This window comes from Coregonus lavaretus (genome assembly GCF_964263955.1).
Source record: "Coregonus lavaretus genome assembly, chromosome: 12".
NCBI lineage: Eukaryota > Metazoa > Chordata > Actinopteri > Salmoniformes > Salmonidae > Coregonus > Coregonus lavaretus.
In genome coordinates, this window is record NC_139999.1 from 34,643,901 (window position 1) to 34,660,443 (window position 16,543).

A 16,543-nucleotide genomic window follows, 5' to 3' on the forward strand; every position below is an offset into this window, starting at 1 on the left:
ATTCACTCCAGAGTGGGTGGGTGGATGGGGGTTGGGCAAGACAGGTGACAGTGTTTGTCTCGGCTTGCCACAGATAAACAGCCACCTGACCCAGATCACTACCCACTAGCTGTCTCATTTTAAAAGAACCTGCCCTGCAGACAGCTAACAGCAGAACCTGTGGCTGTGTTTGAAAGCGTCAAATTCATGATGCATTGTGGGTAAATGGTGACTGACTGATCTACAAATAATAATGAGTAGTTATTTATGATGCAAGGTGATTTGTAGATTAGTCAGTCGGCAGTCACCCTCACTGTCAGCTTCACACTGTAAAAAAATCATGTTGTTTTTACGGTAACTTACTGGCAGCCAGTTACCTATAAGTTGCTGTAAAAAAATAAGTCCAGCATGTTACTGTAAATTCCAATGAAACATTACAGTAATGTACTGGTAAACCAAAGTTTATTTGGAATTTACGGTAACATACTGTACCTTTTTCTTTACAGTAACTTACAGGTGTATACATACACAGCAAATTCTCCAGTGTTAAATCAACACAGACTCTGTTAATTTTAACATGGGTCCAGAGTCTATACGTGTCTACTCTTTTCAGTGTTAAATTAACACACTGCTTAGTGTAAAGCCTTATTTACATATTTCCCAGAGTGCCTTGCCGTTCGAGTGAATTGTAGAGTTACAACCCAATACCGTATTTGTTAGTGAAAGAGACATGGTTGTTGCATTCATCCATTTTCTGTCCTGTGGCATTCACCAAGTGAGCTCCTAAGCGAATATGTTGTCATTAAAATTAAATAACAGTAAAACAAGTTTTTAGGGCCTTATTTTGAGAGCCTAGTTTTACCCTAATGCAGTGGCCTGAAACGTGTGGTTTTCAAGCCTGCAAGTCACATTGTGATGGATTGCAAAGAGATGTGTAGTTCTTATTGGAATCCAGCCAGAGTGAGGATATCCAACATTTTGAATTGTTATTCACCCGCAACCTGCCTTCAGAATGATTGATAAATGATGAAACTACCTAAAACATCTAAACTGGAACAAACATTTCAGTAATGGGTGCAACAAGTCCAAGTAACAGATTGTATTGGTTTAGAAAAAGGTCTTATTTATTTGAGTAGCATAAGATTAATTCATCAATCAATGCAAAAACAATTCAAAAAATCAATCTGCAATAGGGCATGCTGGGAAATATGATAATGATGGCCGTGGTTTTGGTTTAACACTGGTTATTAACACCAACACTTGGGTTCATTTACACCAACAAGTGTTAATTTAGCACTTACAGAGTTAATTTAACACCTGAATCAACACTAGAAATGTTACACTGAAAAATCAACATTTAGGAGTAACGGTTGGAGCAGAGCTTGCGGTTGCCTGTGCCATAAAGGTCCAAACCTATTGGCTGATAGTAGGCTGACTACAGCATGATGATGATCTATTCTCTCCTTAGATGACCAGAGAGAAGGGGACACCAGAGGGACAGATTTCAGGCCACCCTGAGAGCGTCATGCAGCACATGCAGCACATGCCTCGTAAGAACACACACACACAAACACGATGATGGCAGCATACTGTATGGCTGCCATCTTGCGAGCTCCGACCCAACTTTGCTATTTTGTTATTCTTTTGGTGTTTATCTTTACTTTTTTTGCACGAAATGTATCCGCTATCATTTCTTATGATCAACAACAACTTTTGAACATCAGATCAATCGCTACTAACCTCAATTCCAGCTTCGACTTCGACTCTGCCCTGGGCTCTTTATGTAATTCTGTCCCAATTTTCAGGCTATCCAAGAGGAGACGCTGGTGAAAAAGAGGCGAAGGGAAACCGGCCAATGTACAGTCTATTGATAATAAAAAGGATGACCTCCCATCGCGGATTTGCTATCAACGGTATTCTCGTAACTGCAATATTCTCTGCTTATCTGAAACATGCACTGTAACAAATTGCTGTAAATTTACAGCAAAACTTTTACAGATAGCTACTGTAATTGTAAATTACAGTACAGTATTGTAAAGCAGTGGTTCCCAAGTTTTTTTGGTTACTGAACCACCAACTGAATTTTGCTCTGCCCGGAGTACCCCTGAAGTACCCTATCATGTACATTTTACCTGTAGGCCTATGGTCTCATAAGTCTTCTCAAGTACCCCCTGTGGATAGGCCAAGTACCCCCAGGGGTCCTAGTACCCCTGGTTGGGAACCACTGCTGTAAAGAGCAATGGGGGATCAATGGCGTTCCGCTACACTGTTGTAAAATTACAGCAATTGCTGTAATTTTACAATACAATTTAACAATAAAGTAGTGTATTGATGTTTTGCTGTATATTTACTGCAGTGTAAATTCTGGTGCATTGTGGAAAAGTTTTAAACCCGCTAATGGCTGAATATTAAGACACGTCCTTTTGATCTGTTTTGTCCTGTAATCACAGCCAGTTTGGAAGCATTTGTTTAGGCCTCTAAAAGTCCAAGTGATATTAAACACCAAATAATCATAAATATGCTGTACTATATAAATACCTAGCACCCAACCTGCTTGCAGTAATTCCATGTAATTACCAACATGATTAAAGTAGAATTTACTCTCACAGTACAGTAGGCTCGTTTTACAGTATTGTACTATGTCATTGCTCTGCATTTTACAGTAACTTAAAAGAAGCTGATGGTATGTTTTTAAAAAATCAACCTTAGATGAATGCACTGACTGTAATTCGCTCTGGACAAGAGCGTCTGCTAAATTACCAAAATGTAAATGTAAAAATGAACATTTGCAAAGCACACTGCTGGGTATTAGTCTAAAACTATTTGTATTTTGATAAAAATGTGACCTTGTTTGGGGGCGGAGCTCATTAGAATAATACCTAGGAGTGTGCTTTGCAATTGTTAATTTTTACATTTACATTTTGGTCATTTAGCAGACGCTCTTTTCCAGAGGTACTTACAGTCAGTGTATTAAATTAAGGTAAATAAGAATGTACCACAGTCATAGCAAGTAAAAAGATTATGTTACCGTTACCGAGAATGTTGTAGTTAAGCGCCATAGTTGCAAGTATATACAGTGCATTTGGAAAATATTCAGACTATTTCCCTTTTTCCACATTTTGTTACGTTGCAGTTTTATTCTAAAATGGATTAAATGACAATTTTTCCTCATCAATCTACACACAGTATCCCATAATAACAAAGCGAAAACAGTTTTTTTGAATTTGGGGCATTTTTTTTTCTTCAGTTATTTATATAAGTATTCAGACCCTTTGCTATGAGACTCGAAATTGAGCTCAGGTGCATCCTGTTTCCATTGATCATCCTTGAGATGTTTGTACAACTTGATTGGAGTCCACCTGTGGTAAATTCAAGTTCCCACATATGCTGAGCACTTGTTGCCTGCTTTTCCTTGACTCTGCCGTGCGTCTCATCCCAAACCATCTCAATTGGGTTGAGGTTGGGGGATTGTGGAGGCCAGGTCATCATATGCAGCACTACATCACTCTCCTTCTTAGTAAAATAGCCCTTACACAGCCTGGAGGTGTGTTGGGTCATTGTCTTGTTGAAAAACAAATGACAGTTCCACTAAGCCCAAACCAGATGGGATGGTGTATCGCTGCAGAATGCTGTGGTAGCCATCCTGGTTAAGTATGCCTTGAATTCGAAATAAATCACAGACGGTGTCACCAGCAAAGCACCACCACACCATAACACCTCTTCCTCCATGCTTTACGGTGGGAAATACACATGTGGAGATCATCCGTTCACCCACACCGCGTCTCACAAAGACACGAAGGTTGGAACCAAAAATCTCAAATTTGGACTCCAGACCAAAGGACACATTTCCACTGGTCTAATGTCCCTTGCTCGTCTTTCTTGGCCCAAGCAAGTCTCTTCTTCTTATTGGTGTCCTTTAGTAGTGGTTTCTTTGCAGCAATTCGACCATGAAGGCCTGATTCACACAGTCCCCTCTGAACAGTTGATGTTGAGATGTGTCTGTTACTTGAACTCTGTGAAGCATTTATTTGGGCTGCAATTTCTGAGGCTGGTAACTCTAATGAACTTATCCTCTGCAGCAGAGGTAACTCTGGGTTTTCCATTCCTGTGGCAGTCCTCATGAGAGCCAGTTTCATCATAGCGCTTGATGGTTTTTGCGACTGCACTTGATGAAACATTCAAAGTTCTTTACATTTTCCGGATTGACTGACCTTCATGTCTTAAAGTAATGATGGACTGTCGTTTCTCTTTGCTTATTTGAGCTGTTTTGCCATAATATGGACTTGGTCATTTACCAAATAGGGCTATCTTCTGTATACCCCCCTACCTTGTCACAACACAACTGATTGGCTCAAACGCATTAAGAAGGAAATACATTTTTTTTAAGAAGGCACACCTGTTAATTGAAATGCATTCCAGGTGACTACCTCATGCAAAACTGTCATCAAGGCAAAGGGTGGCTATTCACTATTATTCTACAATGTAAGAAATAGTCTAAATAAAGAAAAACCTTTGAATGAATAGGTGTGTCCAAACTTTTGACTGTTGTGTATGTAAATGTGATATTTATATATATATTTTTTAAATAAATGTGCAAACATTTCTAAAAACCTGTTTTTGCTTTGTCATTATAGGGTATTGTGTGTAGATTGATGAGGGAAAAAAACTATTTAATCGATTTTAGAATTAGGCTGTAACGTAACAAAATGTGGAAAAAGTGAAGGGGTCTGAATACTTTACGAATGCACTGTAGTTGTATTAGACAATACAAAATAGGCTACGTGAATTTTAGTTCAGGTCAGTGAAATGCAGATGTCAAAATAGGTATTGGAAGTATTGAAATACCTATATCAAATACATGAACCAAAAATACTGCCTGTTGATGGTACTAGCTTCCTGCACTGTAAATCTGCAGCAGTTTACTAACCACTGTGCTTCCCGTAATGCACTGTAAATTCTAGAAATACAGCATGTTACTGTCAGGTGTTCCAGTAATATGCTGTAGATTTGTGTTACAGTAAAGGTCCTGTAAATCTACAGTAATTCACTGGCTTCTGTGTCGCCAGTAATTTACTGTAAAAATTAAAGGACATTTTTTACAGTGTGGTTTTTGTACAAGATACCCCCCATGGCTATCCAACTCAATGGATTCTCCATTCACTGAGTAGACAGGACATTGGAGTCAGGGAAATCTAGAGAGGGAGGGTGTTACATTCCCCAGCAAAAAATAATAATAATGTCGCTCAAACAGAAGGGGGAACTAACAAAGAGTCACTGACCAACAACCAAAACAAAACAGGTGGGGTTTTAGGAGGGGTTCTGAAAGACACTCATGGGGGTGTCCACGGAAAGTTGACTCGCAACAACAACTGGAACCTAAAAGACACCCACCATGAACACCCACTAAATTTGCCCAAGAAGAAGCAAACAAAATAAAAACCCACACCAAACTTGGACAGGAAGCAAACCAAAAAGTGGAGCAAAAAGAAAACAGGGAAGATCAGATAAAAAATTATTTGTCTAGAAATCAAAATAGGGAGAGCCAACTAAAGGTATTAACCATCTGCATCTATCAAGACAACTGGAGCGCTGGGCAAGCCACTCTTAAATAGTACCTGGGCCAGCACAGGGGAAACACCTTCCCACTAATGTGATGGCAACCAGCACAGGTGTAACACATACTGACTAACAAGGTAATACCTATTGAGGCGCCTTACGTGCTAAAGTCCAAGCTCAAAACATAAATGGAAAAACCAAAACCTGTAACACCTTCCTATATTTTTGTTGGACAAGTTTGCTCATCACCAACAGAAAACAACTTCGATTGCACAAGATAATCAATTAAATGCGTTGCTAATTAAATGCGTCACCTTCTCCAATGTAAACATGGTGTCTACTGGCTGTCAACATTTAAATATAAAATAAACACTTTAAAAATAATATATATATATTTTTGTATATTATTTTAATAGTTGCCTAAAACTCACAAGTTTTGAAAAACTCACAAACGCTTCTATAACTCTCGTCCCCTTGGAATGAGTGCAACCAAAACTAATTCCAAAACAACAAAACGTGCAGTCAAACTAAATTGTGAGGCAGGGCAACACACTGGCTAAACGCAAAACACAAAACCAATTGACTGCCCACCCTTGAAAGCCAATCAGCAACCAAGTTGTCCTTACCCCGAACATGTCTGATTTCAAGGGGAAACTCCTGCAATATCCGTAGTAACTTTCCTCTCGTGATTTTCCTCAGTGGAATGGCCTTTGGGAAACGAGTGGCAGCGCACATGATGGTTAAGAGAAACTGGTTACCATTCTTTGCTTTGGGCAAAGGACCAACACAATCCACCAGAACTCTGCTGAAAGGTTAGTCCAAAGCAGGAATAGGCTGCAAAGGTGCAACCGGCACAGCTTGGTTAGGTTTACCCGTCCACTGGCAAACGCAACAGGATTTACACTAAGCCACAACATCCTGTGTCAGACCAGGCCAAAATAAGTTACTCAAGATACGATAACAAGGTGTATACCTCTTCAGCAAAAGAAAATAGTGTGCTGACTCTAGCACAGTGGAAGTCTCGACCCATTGTTCACCCGTCTTGGAATACCTGATGGTCAAATGCTGACCCTTCTACCTCTCCAGAGAGCTTTCATCTGTTATCGTGACTGCTGTATATATTCCACCTCAGGACAAGAAAAAAAAAAAGCTGACACTTAACGAACTGTATGAGGCTATACAAGTGGGAAACCATGCACCCGGAGGCTGCTTTTCTTGTTGCCAGTGATTTTAATTCCACTTCATTAAGACACGTAATGCCCAACTTCCATCGACATGTCTCTTTCGTCACTAGGGGCGATAAACTGTTACTCTACCCACAAGCAAGCATACCAAGGCCCTCCCTCGTCCCCCCTTTCGGCAAATCAGATCATGACTCTATACTGTACAAGCAGAAGCTCAAACAGGAAGTACCCGTGACGTTCTCTGTTTGGGAAATGGTCATCCGAATCGGAGGCTATGCTACTAGAGGGGTTGGTGCTGGGAATGGAAACTGGGATCCGTGCTGGTGCTGGGGCCGGGACTGAATACCATGGGTTGATGCTGGGTCTGGTGTTGGGACTAGACACCGGGAACCAGGGCTGCTGCAGGTGCTGGGTTGGGATCTGGGTTTGTAGAGGGGAGGAAAGACAACCTGGGGAGCCAGCAGACACGCAAGGGAGCCCTAGATCCAGAGGTCAATGGTGGTACTTCCCTGTGGCCTGCTCGCTCCGGGTGAAGGTCTGATCTTTGGTCCCTCCTCCACACCTCATCTGGTGGTCTGGTACTGGGGCTTGTGCTGCAAAATGGGTACTGGGTTGGTGCTGGGTCGGGATCTGGTTCTGTACAGGGGAAGAAGGACATCCTGAGGAGCCAGCAGACACACAAATGAGCCCAAGACCCGGAGGTCAGTAATTGGAGATTTGGTCCTTCCTCTGCGCCTCTTCTGGTGTGGTGAAGAATGGCTCCTGGTTCTGGTCTGGTTCTGTGAGAGGGATAGGTGTAGAGCGAGGAAAGGGGAGAGAGATGGAGAGGGAGAAGGGGGGTGGTATTTCCATCGGCCTGGGCAGGTGCTGAAGGAGGAGCGATGTGGCGGCAAGACTGGACGCTAGTGGGAACAAACACTGCCCAGATCTGCATGGCCTCGGCACACTCACAAACAGTTGGTACATGTATTTGGTGTGAGTGCCTCCATGAGGGCAGTTCTCTGTACGTACCTTGTGCCATCTATGAATGGATTCCCTCGTGGGGAGGTAACCATGAAAAGCCGTCTGAGGAAAGTCCTTCTGTTCGGAGTGTGTTGTCAGGGTCATGGTGATGGGTTATTGGGGAGGTCTGATAATTTCTTTGCAGATTTGGATGAGGGCCTCTAGCAAATCGTGAGGGCCTGTTCACAGGTTTTGGTATGCTTCCCCACTGACTGCCTGGTGGCCCCCTGTACTGACTTAGTGATGGAGTAGGGTATGCTACTAAGGTAGAAAACAACAACATATCAAATTGTTGTTGTTTGGGCTGGCTACTTGCAAATGTATTGTATTAATTGTTTTGTCATTCAAAACTCTGACACAGTTGTCAAGTCAACACATCTGCCAGTGAACTGCATCACAAGAGACGCCAAATGGGAGATGTATATAAAAAAAATTATATAATTGGTCAATTTCCATGTTTGAGTTGCTTTGTGTATCACCAAATTTCCTTGATTCTTTTATTGCAACACTGCTCACTGCATCCAAGTTGCTTGACAGAGTCATTTCAAAGAGCTGTTAGTCAAGACGAGCTCATGAATATAAGCTCCCCGCCCACTCAGCCTGTCTTTTCAAACTTCCTGGTTCTTAGCCATGAGAGAAAAAGTACTTTTCAATAGTGATGTTATGTTTGATACCAGAGCTCTGAGGCATGCGTTGAAATCTTTAAGCAGCGAACTTCGAAGCAGTGTTTCCGATACATGTATTACTTTATCAGAAGTATGTCATCAATGATGTCCGAAGCTTCGTTTGATCACGTACTTTTTCAAACCATGTGTTGCATAATGCGAGATCCCACTGATTTCGCCGTGGTTCCAGTGCTTTCTTCGATTCCAAGCTGCTTTCAAACACCGACCTCTACTGGACATCATACTTACAAATATAGTTAGGATTTTGAATGTACATTTTCAACTGACTGGTAGCTTAGCATTTAGGGATGTGAGGGTATGAAGTCTAAATCCTGTTGAAGGCACACTATTTAGATTTTTAAAAAAAATTGAAACCACGCTTTCTGCACTGTTGTTCAAATAATGTATTTGATTTAGTATAAATAAGCTTCTCTTAAGCATTCTAAATAATGCCATAGATGTAGTTTTTGAAAAAGAGTCAACTTGAAGGCAAAGGGAAGCATGATGTAGACCTGGTATTCCAACAGATTATAGCTACTAAAGCCAACGATTTACCGCTGTGCCACAGAGCTTTGATGAAAACAGTGGAGAAAAAATTACGTCTCTGATAATCACTCGCTGCTATTTATTGCTGACCAGCAGATGTCACTAATGTGCATTGTGAACAGATAATGAAGCTCTGAGTAATGAACCGTTTTTTGGCACAATTTGGTGAAAGCGCTGAAGTCTTCAGAAAGCCTCGGTTTCCCATCACTACTATTCAGAATGACTGTTCAGGACCTTTAAAGACTCCAGCCACCCAAGCCATAGAGTGCTCTCTCTGCTTCTGCACGGCAAGCGGTACTGGAGCAACAAATCTGACACCAACAGGCTCCTGAACAGTTTCTATCCCCAAGTCATAAGACTGCTAACTAGCTAACAAAATGGCTACACGGACTATCTGCATTGAACCTTCTATTTTATTATTGCACTGTCTCTATGCACACTCACACACTCACTCTATGCACACTCACACACTCACTCTATGCACACTCTACATACTCACTCACTCACACTGACACACACACACACCTAATTTGCTCACACATAACACGCACACACATTCATACTGACTCTACACACACGCACGTACAAACTCACCTACAATTATCATATATGCTGCTGCTACTCTGTTTATCATAAAGTATATCCTGATGCCTAGTCACCTTACCCCTATACATATCTAACCCTACCACTCCAGTATCCCTGCACATTGTAAATATGGTATTGGCACTGACCCTGGAACTGACCCTGTATATAGCTTACTTACTTTCTCGTGTTCTTTTTATTTCTATTTCTCGTGTGTTTTTGTTCTACTTGACTTTTTATACTTTTTTTTACAGTACTACTGATATTGATTACTGCATTGTTGGGAAAGAGCAAGCAAGAAAGGCATTTGACTGTACTTGTGCACGTGATAATTACAATTTGGAACTTTAAACACATTCATACTCACACTCATATGCATGTGTAGAATAGCTGGAAATTATCTTTAAAAATGCTAAATTCTCTCAGCCTCATTGCAAAATGTGTAGAATAGCATGAGATGAGCTATAAAACTGCACATATTTCTCTCTGCCCCATGGCAATATGTGTTGAATTGCAGGAAATTAGGTTTAAAACAGCAAAAATTTTTCTCAGACCTTGCGGGGGGCCCCACGAAACTGCGGTATGCCACTGACACCATACTGTATACTAAATGTATGCCTGTTTTCCCCCATAGAGGGGAGGGTGCGTCGCAGTCTGTTTAACCTGCCGGTGATAAACCCAGACAGGCTGAAGACTGCCAAGGCTCTGGTGGAGAAGGCTGTCCAGGTAAGACAGTAGTCTCTCTGAGGCATCTTACCCATAGGGGGCACAGGGGAACAAAGTTGGCTTTAGCCAGCCCAGATAGGTTCCCAATCTCCCAACTAGCTATTTCAGGCTATCAATCAAGTTAGAGTAGCTAGTTTGTCTAACTATCTTAGCTGGCATGCATTTTACCAGGTAAGGTGACTAAGAACACATTCTCATTTACAGCAATGACCTGGGGAATAGTTACAGGGTAGAGGAGGAATGAGACAATTGGAAGCTGGGGATGATTAGGTGGCCATATAGGAAATTTTGCCTGGACAATGGGATTAACACCCCTACTCTTACGATAAGTGCCATGGGATCTTTAGTGACCACAGAGAGTCAGGACACCTGTTTAACGTCCCATCCAAAAGACGGCACCTTACACAGGGGCAATGTCCCCAATCACTGCCCTGGGGCATTAGACCAGAGGAAAGAGCACCTCCTACTGGCCCTCCAACACCATTTCCAGCAGCATCTGGTTTCCCATCCAGGGACAGACCACGAGCAGTCCTGCTTATCTTCAAAGGCAAGCCAGCAGTGGGATGCAGGGTGGTATGCTGCTGGCAAACTAACTGTATTGAGTAAGACTCACATTCCTTTCCATCTTTTACCCAGATTTTAGCAGAGAAGCATATTTAGTTTCTTTAATAAAAAATTAACCACCAGTCAGGAGGATACAGACAACTCAAGATGAGGCATGCTTAGATATGCAGAAAAATATACATATTTTTTACATAGAATTAAGCATAATGATTATGGCTCTGGATTGCAGGAAAAGGCTGTTTCAGGTGTTTGAAAAATTTGAAATTCTACAACTTACGGTCGGCAGGCCCCTTTAGATTTTTGGGGTGCATGACGCCCCTGGTCTCTTTCTCTCTCTCTCTCTCGCCACACAACCACTGTCTGGGCCTACAGCAGACACATCACAACCAACACATTACCTACAGCAGTGGTTACCAACCCTGGCCATAGTGGAGAGCGACAGGGTGTGCAGGGTTTGGCTCCAGCCCAGCACTAACGCACCTGATTCACACCTGATCCAAAGACTGGAGGAACAAGCCTGCACACACTGCAGCTCTCCTGGACCAGGGCTGCTGACCTAAAGACACTTTCCTACCCTCTCTCTCTCTCTCTCTCTCTCTCTCTCTCTCTCTCTCTCTCTCTCTCTCTCTCTCTCTCAGCTGCGGAGGGTGTTCTCTGTACAGGGCCCCTATCCTGTGATCCGTGCTGCCTTGCGGGCCAGAGGTTGGGTGGAGCGTCGCCTGCCACGCCCCGCACCAACACCAGCAGGCCATTGTCATGGTGATGAGGAAGAGGATGGTGGGGATGGGGATGACAGTAATGATGACAACGGTAAGACGGAAGCTCTTCGTTGGGCAAGCATTAGGTTTGAATACATTTGTCAACCCACAATCGGACAGTGGCAAGGAAGAAACTAGCTCTTGTGAGGTATTCTGTAGTCCTCAAAGGCTGTAAGAGAGACTTCAACAGTTTTAAGTTTGAGCCTACTCATACAGTATAAGGTAAAGCAGAATCCCTGCTAATGGTATGGATAGGGCATTTAGATTAATAGCTGTAGTGTAAATGTAATGGGAGCACCGGTAGGATGCTCCTAGTCCTGAGAATACGATACAACCTGAGCCCATACTACACCACATCAACCAAGACATGTCACAACACACACATCACTCTCCTGTCAGGACAGAGCTTGTCATCGCTCGAGGTAGAAGTTGACCCCTACCACAAATATAGGATCAGATTACCTTACTAAAAACCTAACCTTAACCATTAGGGGGATCAGAAAATATTTGATCCTGTATCAGTGGTTAGGAGCAACTACCTTCTTCCATGTCTCCTCCTATGTTCTACATACTTATTTTTATTCTCTCTTTTTCAGTCAGAGTGGTGGAGGGGGCGAGGGAGGACGACCCTGATGACATGTATGACCTCATGGTGAGCTGCTGTTTGATATGGCGTCATTGCTAGATTTTTCCCTTTCCTGTCACTCATTCACTCACCGTTTCTTCCCCCAGTCTCGTCTGGTGCGAAATGAAACAACATACTTCTACTGGACGACACGGAGGGACGAGATTGACTGCCGCTCGTTACGGAAGGACCAGATGACCAATCACTACGCAAAGTCGGGCACTTTCACCACCAAGGTCACAGTCTGAATACAGATTGCACTCAATTCACTTAAGGAAATAACGGGACTACTCAGGCTATATTCTAGTGCCTCTGTAGTGCCTCTCTCTATTATCCTACTCTTCTTTTCGCTATTTTACTCTATTTTATTCAGGAATACATAATATGAGTAATAATAATCTCTCTCGCTCTTTCTCTCAGGTGGGTTTGTGTGTGAACTTGAGGAACCTTCAGTGGTTTGATGCTGCAAACCCAGACACATTCTTCCCACGATGCTACAGGCTCGGGGCAGACGATGAGAAACATGCCTTCATTGGTCAGCCCACTCTCTAACTGTCACTCTGTCCTGCACCCCAAGATGCATGTCTTTCTTCCTGTGATAGCTCAAGGTAGTAGGTTCCCTTAGGATCAGATGACCTTAACCCAAAGTCTCTAACCTTAACCATTAAAGGTATGTAACAGTATCTGATCCTGTATCAGTGGATAGAGGGAACTTCTACCCATTTCTCCCTGTAGGCCCTTCTGCAAGCACCTCTCCATCCCCAATTCACAGTCAACATTACTGTATAGTACACATTTATTAGGAATGTCTAATTGAGAAAAGTAATATTTTTCATTATCCTTTCTTTCTTTCCCCCGCCCTCCCTCCCCCTCTCTCTCCTCCACTTTTTTAGAAGACTTCAGGAGGACAGCATGCACTAGTCTGCTCCAGCACATAGTGGAAAGAAGTGATAGAGAGGGAAGAGAGCAAGGAGAGGCAGAGGAAGAAAAGGTGGAACAGAACTTGTCACAATCCGAGGGTATCAGAGTGATATACTGCACACACACACACACACACACACACACACACACAATAAACTGCAATACATTGTGCCATTCTCAATGTCAAGCCAATAAGTCTTCCCCAGGCCCTAGGAAACGCAGAGCAACTCGATTGGTCGGTCCAGGAATGATTGACAGGGCTTTGCACATATGCCAGGAGTTTCTCAACAGCTTGGACCACAGTGACATTGATGTCACCATAGAAACGCCACCCTCCCTCACAGAACAGCAGTGGGCCAAGTTCATGCATGACTACTACCTGGTCGTCCAGTGAGTGTGTTGTGTGTAGTCAAGGGTCATTAGTTAGTCATTCATAGATGCATTGTCTTTGCTCAGCTAACCCATAGGATACATACTGGCACTGGACTAAGGTATTTGGTTCATGTCAATATGAACGACCCCCCCCCCCCGTGTTTCTCCCTCTCGTGCGTGTGTGTGCGCGCGCGTGTGTGTGTCTGTGTGTGTAGTGAAGGTCTGGGGATCGAGGGCAGTGGTGTGTACGTGGAGCGTTGTCAGGCCATGTTGAATAGACTACAGGTGTGTCCTCAGCTGGACATAGATGGCCTCCACAACATCTGGATCATCAAACCAGGGGCCAAGTCACGGGGCAGGGGTGAGGCTGGCTCTGTCTGTGTGTGTGTGTGTGTGTGTGTGTGTGTGTCTGAGGGACACGTTGATGTGATGTGTGGGGCAAGTTGGGTGTGTGTCATAGGGTTTGCTGTGTATGTTAATGCGTATGTGTTTTTGTAACTCTTTCTCTTTCATATCTTATTCATGTCTACCCCTACACCCTCATTTCCTCGCTTTCTTTCCTTGTACTCCTCGCTCTCGTTGTCTTTGTCCCTCTTTCCTATCTTATCTGCCAATCTCTTTTTGTCTCTCTCTCCCCCCTTTCTCCCTCCCTCTCAATCGCCCTCTCCCTCCTTCTCTCTCCTCCTCCCACTCCCCTCCAGGTATAATGTGTATGAATCGCCTGGAGGAGATCCTTAGGCTGGTGGACAGTGACCCATCCCTAATCAAGGACAGTAAGTGGGTGGTGCAGAAGTACCTGGAGCGCCCCCTGTTGGTCCATGCCACCAAGTTCGACCTGCGCCAGTGGTTCCTGGTCACAGACTGGAACCCCCTGACCGTGTGGTTCTACCGCGAGTGCTACCTGCGCTTCTCCACCCAACCCTACTCCACACAGACCCTGGATAGGTAAGAGAGAAGGGGAGGGGAGAGGAGTGTGAAAGAAAGAGAGAGAACTTGCTTATTCACCTGATCCATATCAGTTTTCCTTTATCAGGAGGTATTTTGCAGCAGAACTGAGCAAAAAAGTAAATTCTGTCCATTTCTTGCTTTCTCTCTCCGCCTCCATCCCTCCGTCAGCTCGGTCCACCTGTGCAACAACTCCATCCAGAAGGACTTCCAGCCGTCTCAATGGCGCCACCCGGAGGTGCCCGAGGACAACATGTGGTCGTGCTCCCAGTTCCGGGCCTTCCTGCGTGCCCAGGGCCAGGGGGCATCGTGGGGGGCGCTGGTGGTGCCTGGGATGCAGCGGGCAGTGGTCCACGCCCTCCAGACAGCCCAGGACCTGGTGGAGGGGCGCAGGGGCAGCTTTGAGCTCTACGGGGCAGACTTCATGCTGGGTCGGGACCTGAGGCCCTGGCTACTGGAGATCAACGCCAGCCCCACCATGGCACCCTCCACAGCCGTCACCGCCCGCCTCTGCCCTGCCGTGCAGCTGGATACTCTCAGGGTGGTGCTGGACCGACGGGCGGACCCTGGTGCATATACAGGGGGCTTTCAGCTCATCTACAAACAGGTGAGGCCAAGGATATATGCATAGACATACATGCAGATCATTCGGACACAAGCTTGATGATCACATATGATGAGTCTATGCAGACTATGCAAGCATTCCCAGGTATTGTACAGCACAAATAATACTCAACCCCCATCAGGAGTGTGTGAACATATCTATTTTCCTCCTTCTCCCAGGCTACAGTTGAAGTCCCTCAGTACATGGGAGTTAACCTGCTGGTGGAGGGGGCCCCACTAAGACGACCCCGGTTGCCCCCTCATAGAATCCCTGTCATCCCTGACCCCCCTCTCACCACACACACCCGCACCAACCAATCAGCCCCAGAAGCAGAGGACAAACCCTCCAATAATAGACCATCCCCATGCCGCCGCCTCTCAGGCAAAGATAACCAATCAGGGGGAGGGGGGAATATGTTCCCCAAAAGAGATGGAGAGGGTGGAGCTCTGGGGCGCCAGCACACCTCCCCTACACTGAGGTCGTCTCGGAGAATGGCACCAGAGCACCCTCAGGCACTCCACAGCGAGCCCCAGAAGAGGGCTCGTTGCCTGGGGCTGAGTCTGGGCAGCAGTTGGCCTCTCCGCCTGGTTCCCAGGACTCTATCCCATTCCCTTAGCACCCCCTGTGGCACATTAGGTGGTGACACCCACCCCTCTCACCCTAACCCCCACCCCCAGCCTGCCCCAGGACCCCGTACCGCCCGGCCCTTCCTCTCCCAGTCCTCCCTGGGACCCCCCCGCAAGGCTCCAACCCGGGGCCTGCCCACCCTCTACGGCCCCATCCCAGCCCTGGAGGTCTTTGGCCTGCGCCCCAGCCCACTGACTGGACCCCTCTCTGGGCCCTGCCCAACGCTGGCCTCTGACCCTGGCCTCTGCATACACCAGTTCCTCCCCCACTTCCACAGGCAGGTCATAGCCAACTATAAAGGGGGCTGTGCCGGCGGAGGTCCCAAATCCTCAACGTAAATCCTGATCTGAAACATAAGAGGGGAAAACACAAAACTGACTCTGGTTTAGCATCTATGGGCAACGTCATCCTGTACTCACCTCTTGACAGATGGGACTTTGGAGGGGTGAATCAATCTCTTGAACTGTCATCATGTGTTACTTACTCACTTTTTATATTTTTCTTGAAAGTAGAATGAAATGGAACATGAAATAAAGACTTTCCATCTGTGAAGTGAATGTGTCTTGTATTCAGTGTTAGATTACACTTACAGCACTTCACATACAGCACTGCCTGCAGATATCACTATCAGTGATTCTAAGGATATGTTTTTGTTAACTGGCTTTTTCCTGTATTGGTAACTTTATTTGGTTATGCATAAATCATACATAATTCAAACGGCATTCAAGTTAAAAACAATAAATATCAAGTCAATATATCCTAAGCAACCAATCAATCAAATTTCAATCAAATGTATTTATAAAGCCCTTTTTACATCAGAAGATGTCACAAAGTGCTATACAGAAACCCAGCCTAAAACCCCAAACAGCAAGCAATGCAGATGTAGA

The 16,543-nt window shown here is 44.6% G+C and overlaps 1 protein-coding gene across 1 annotated transcript; it reads left to right on the forward strand.

Annotated features, from left to right (window-relative positions):
• Positions 1–1,513: 1,513 nt before the first annotated feature.
• On the forward strand, positions 1,514–15,954 carry LOC311137825 (tubulin monoglycylase TTLL3-like; the record flags this gene model as incomplete). Its single annotated transcript, XM_084172423.1, is given in 12 exon segments — positions 1,514–1,529; positions 10,149–10,240; positions 11,443–11,614; positions 12,159–12,214; positions 12,295–12,423; positions 12,608–12,722; positions 13,081–13,498; positions 13,696–13,841; positions 14,182–14,425; positions 14,597–15,032; positions 15,209–15,889; positions 15,892–15,954. Coding segments are annotated over 12 exon segments (2,568 nt in total).
• Between the last annotated feature and the right edge of the window lie 589 nt (positions 15,955–16,543).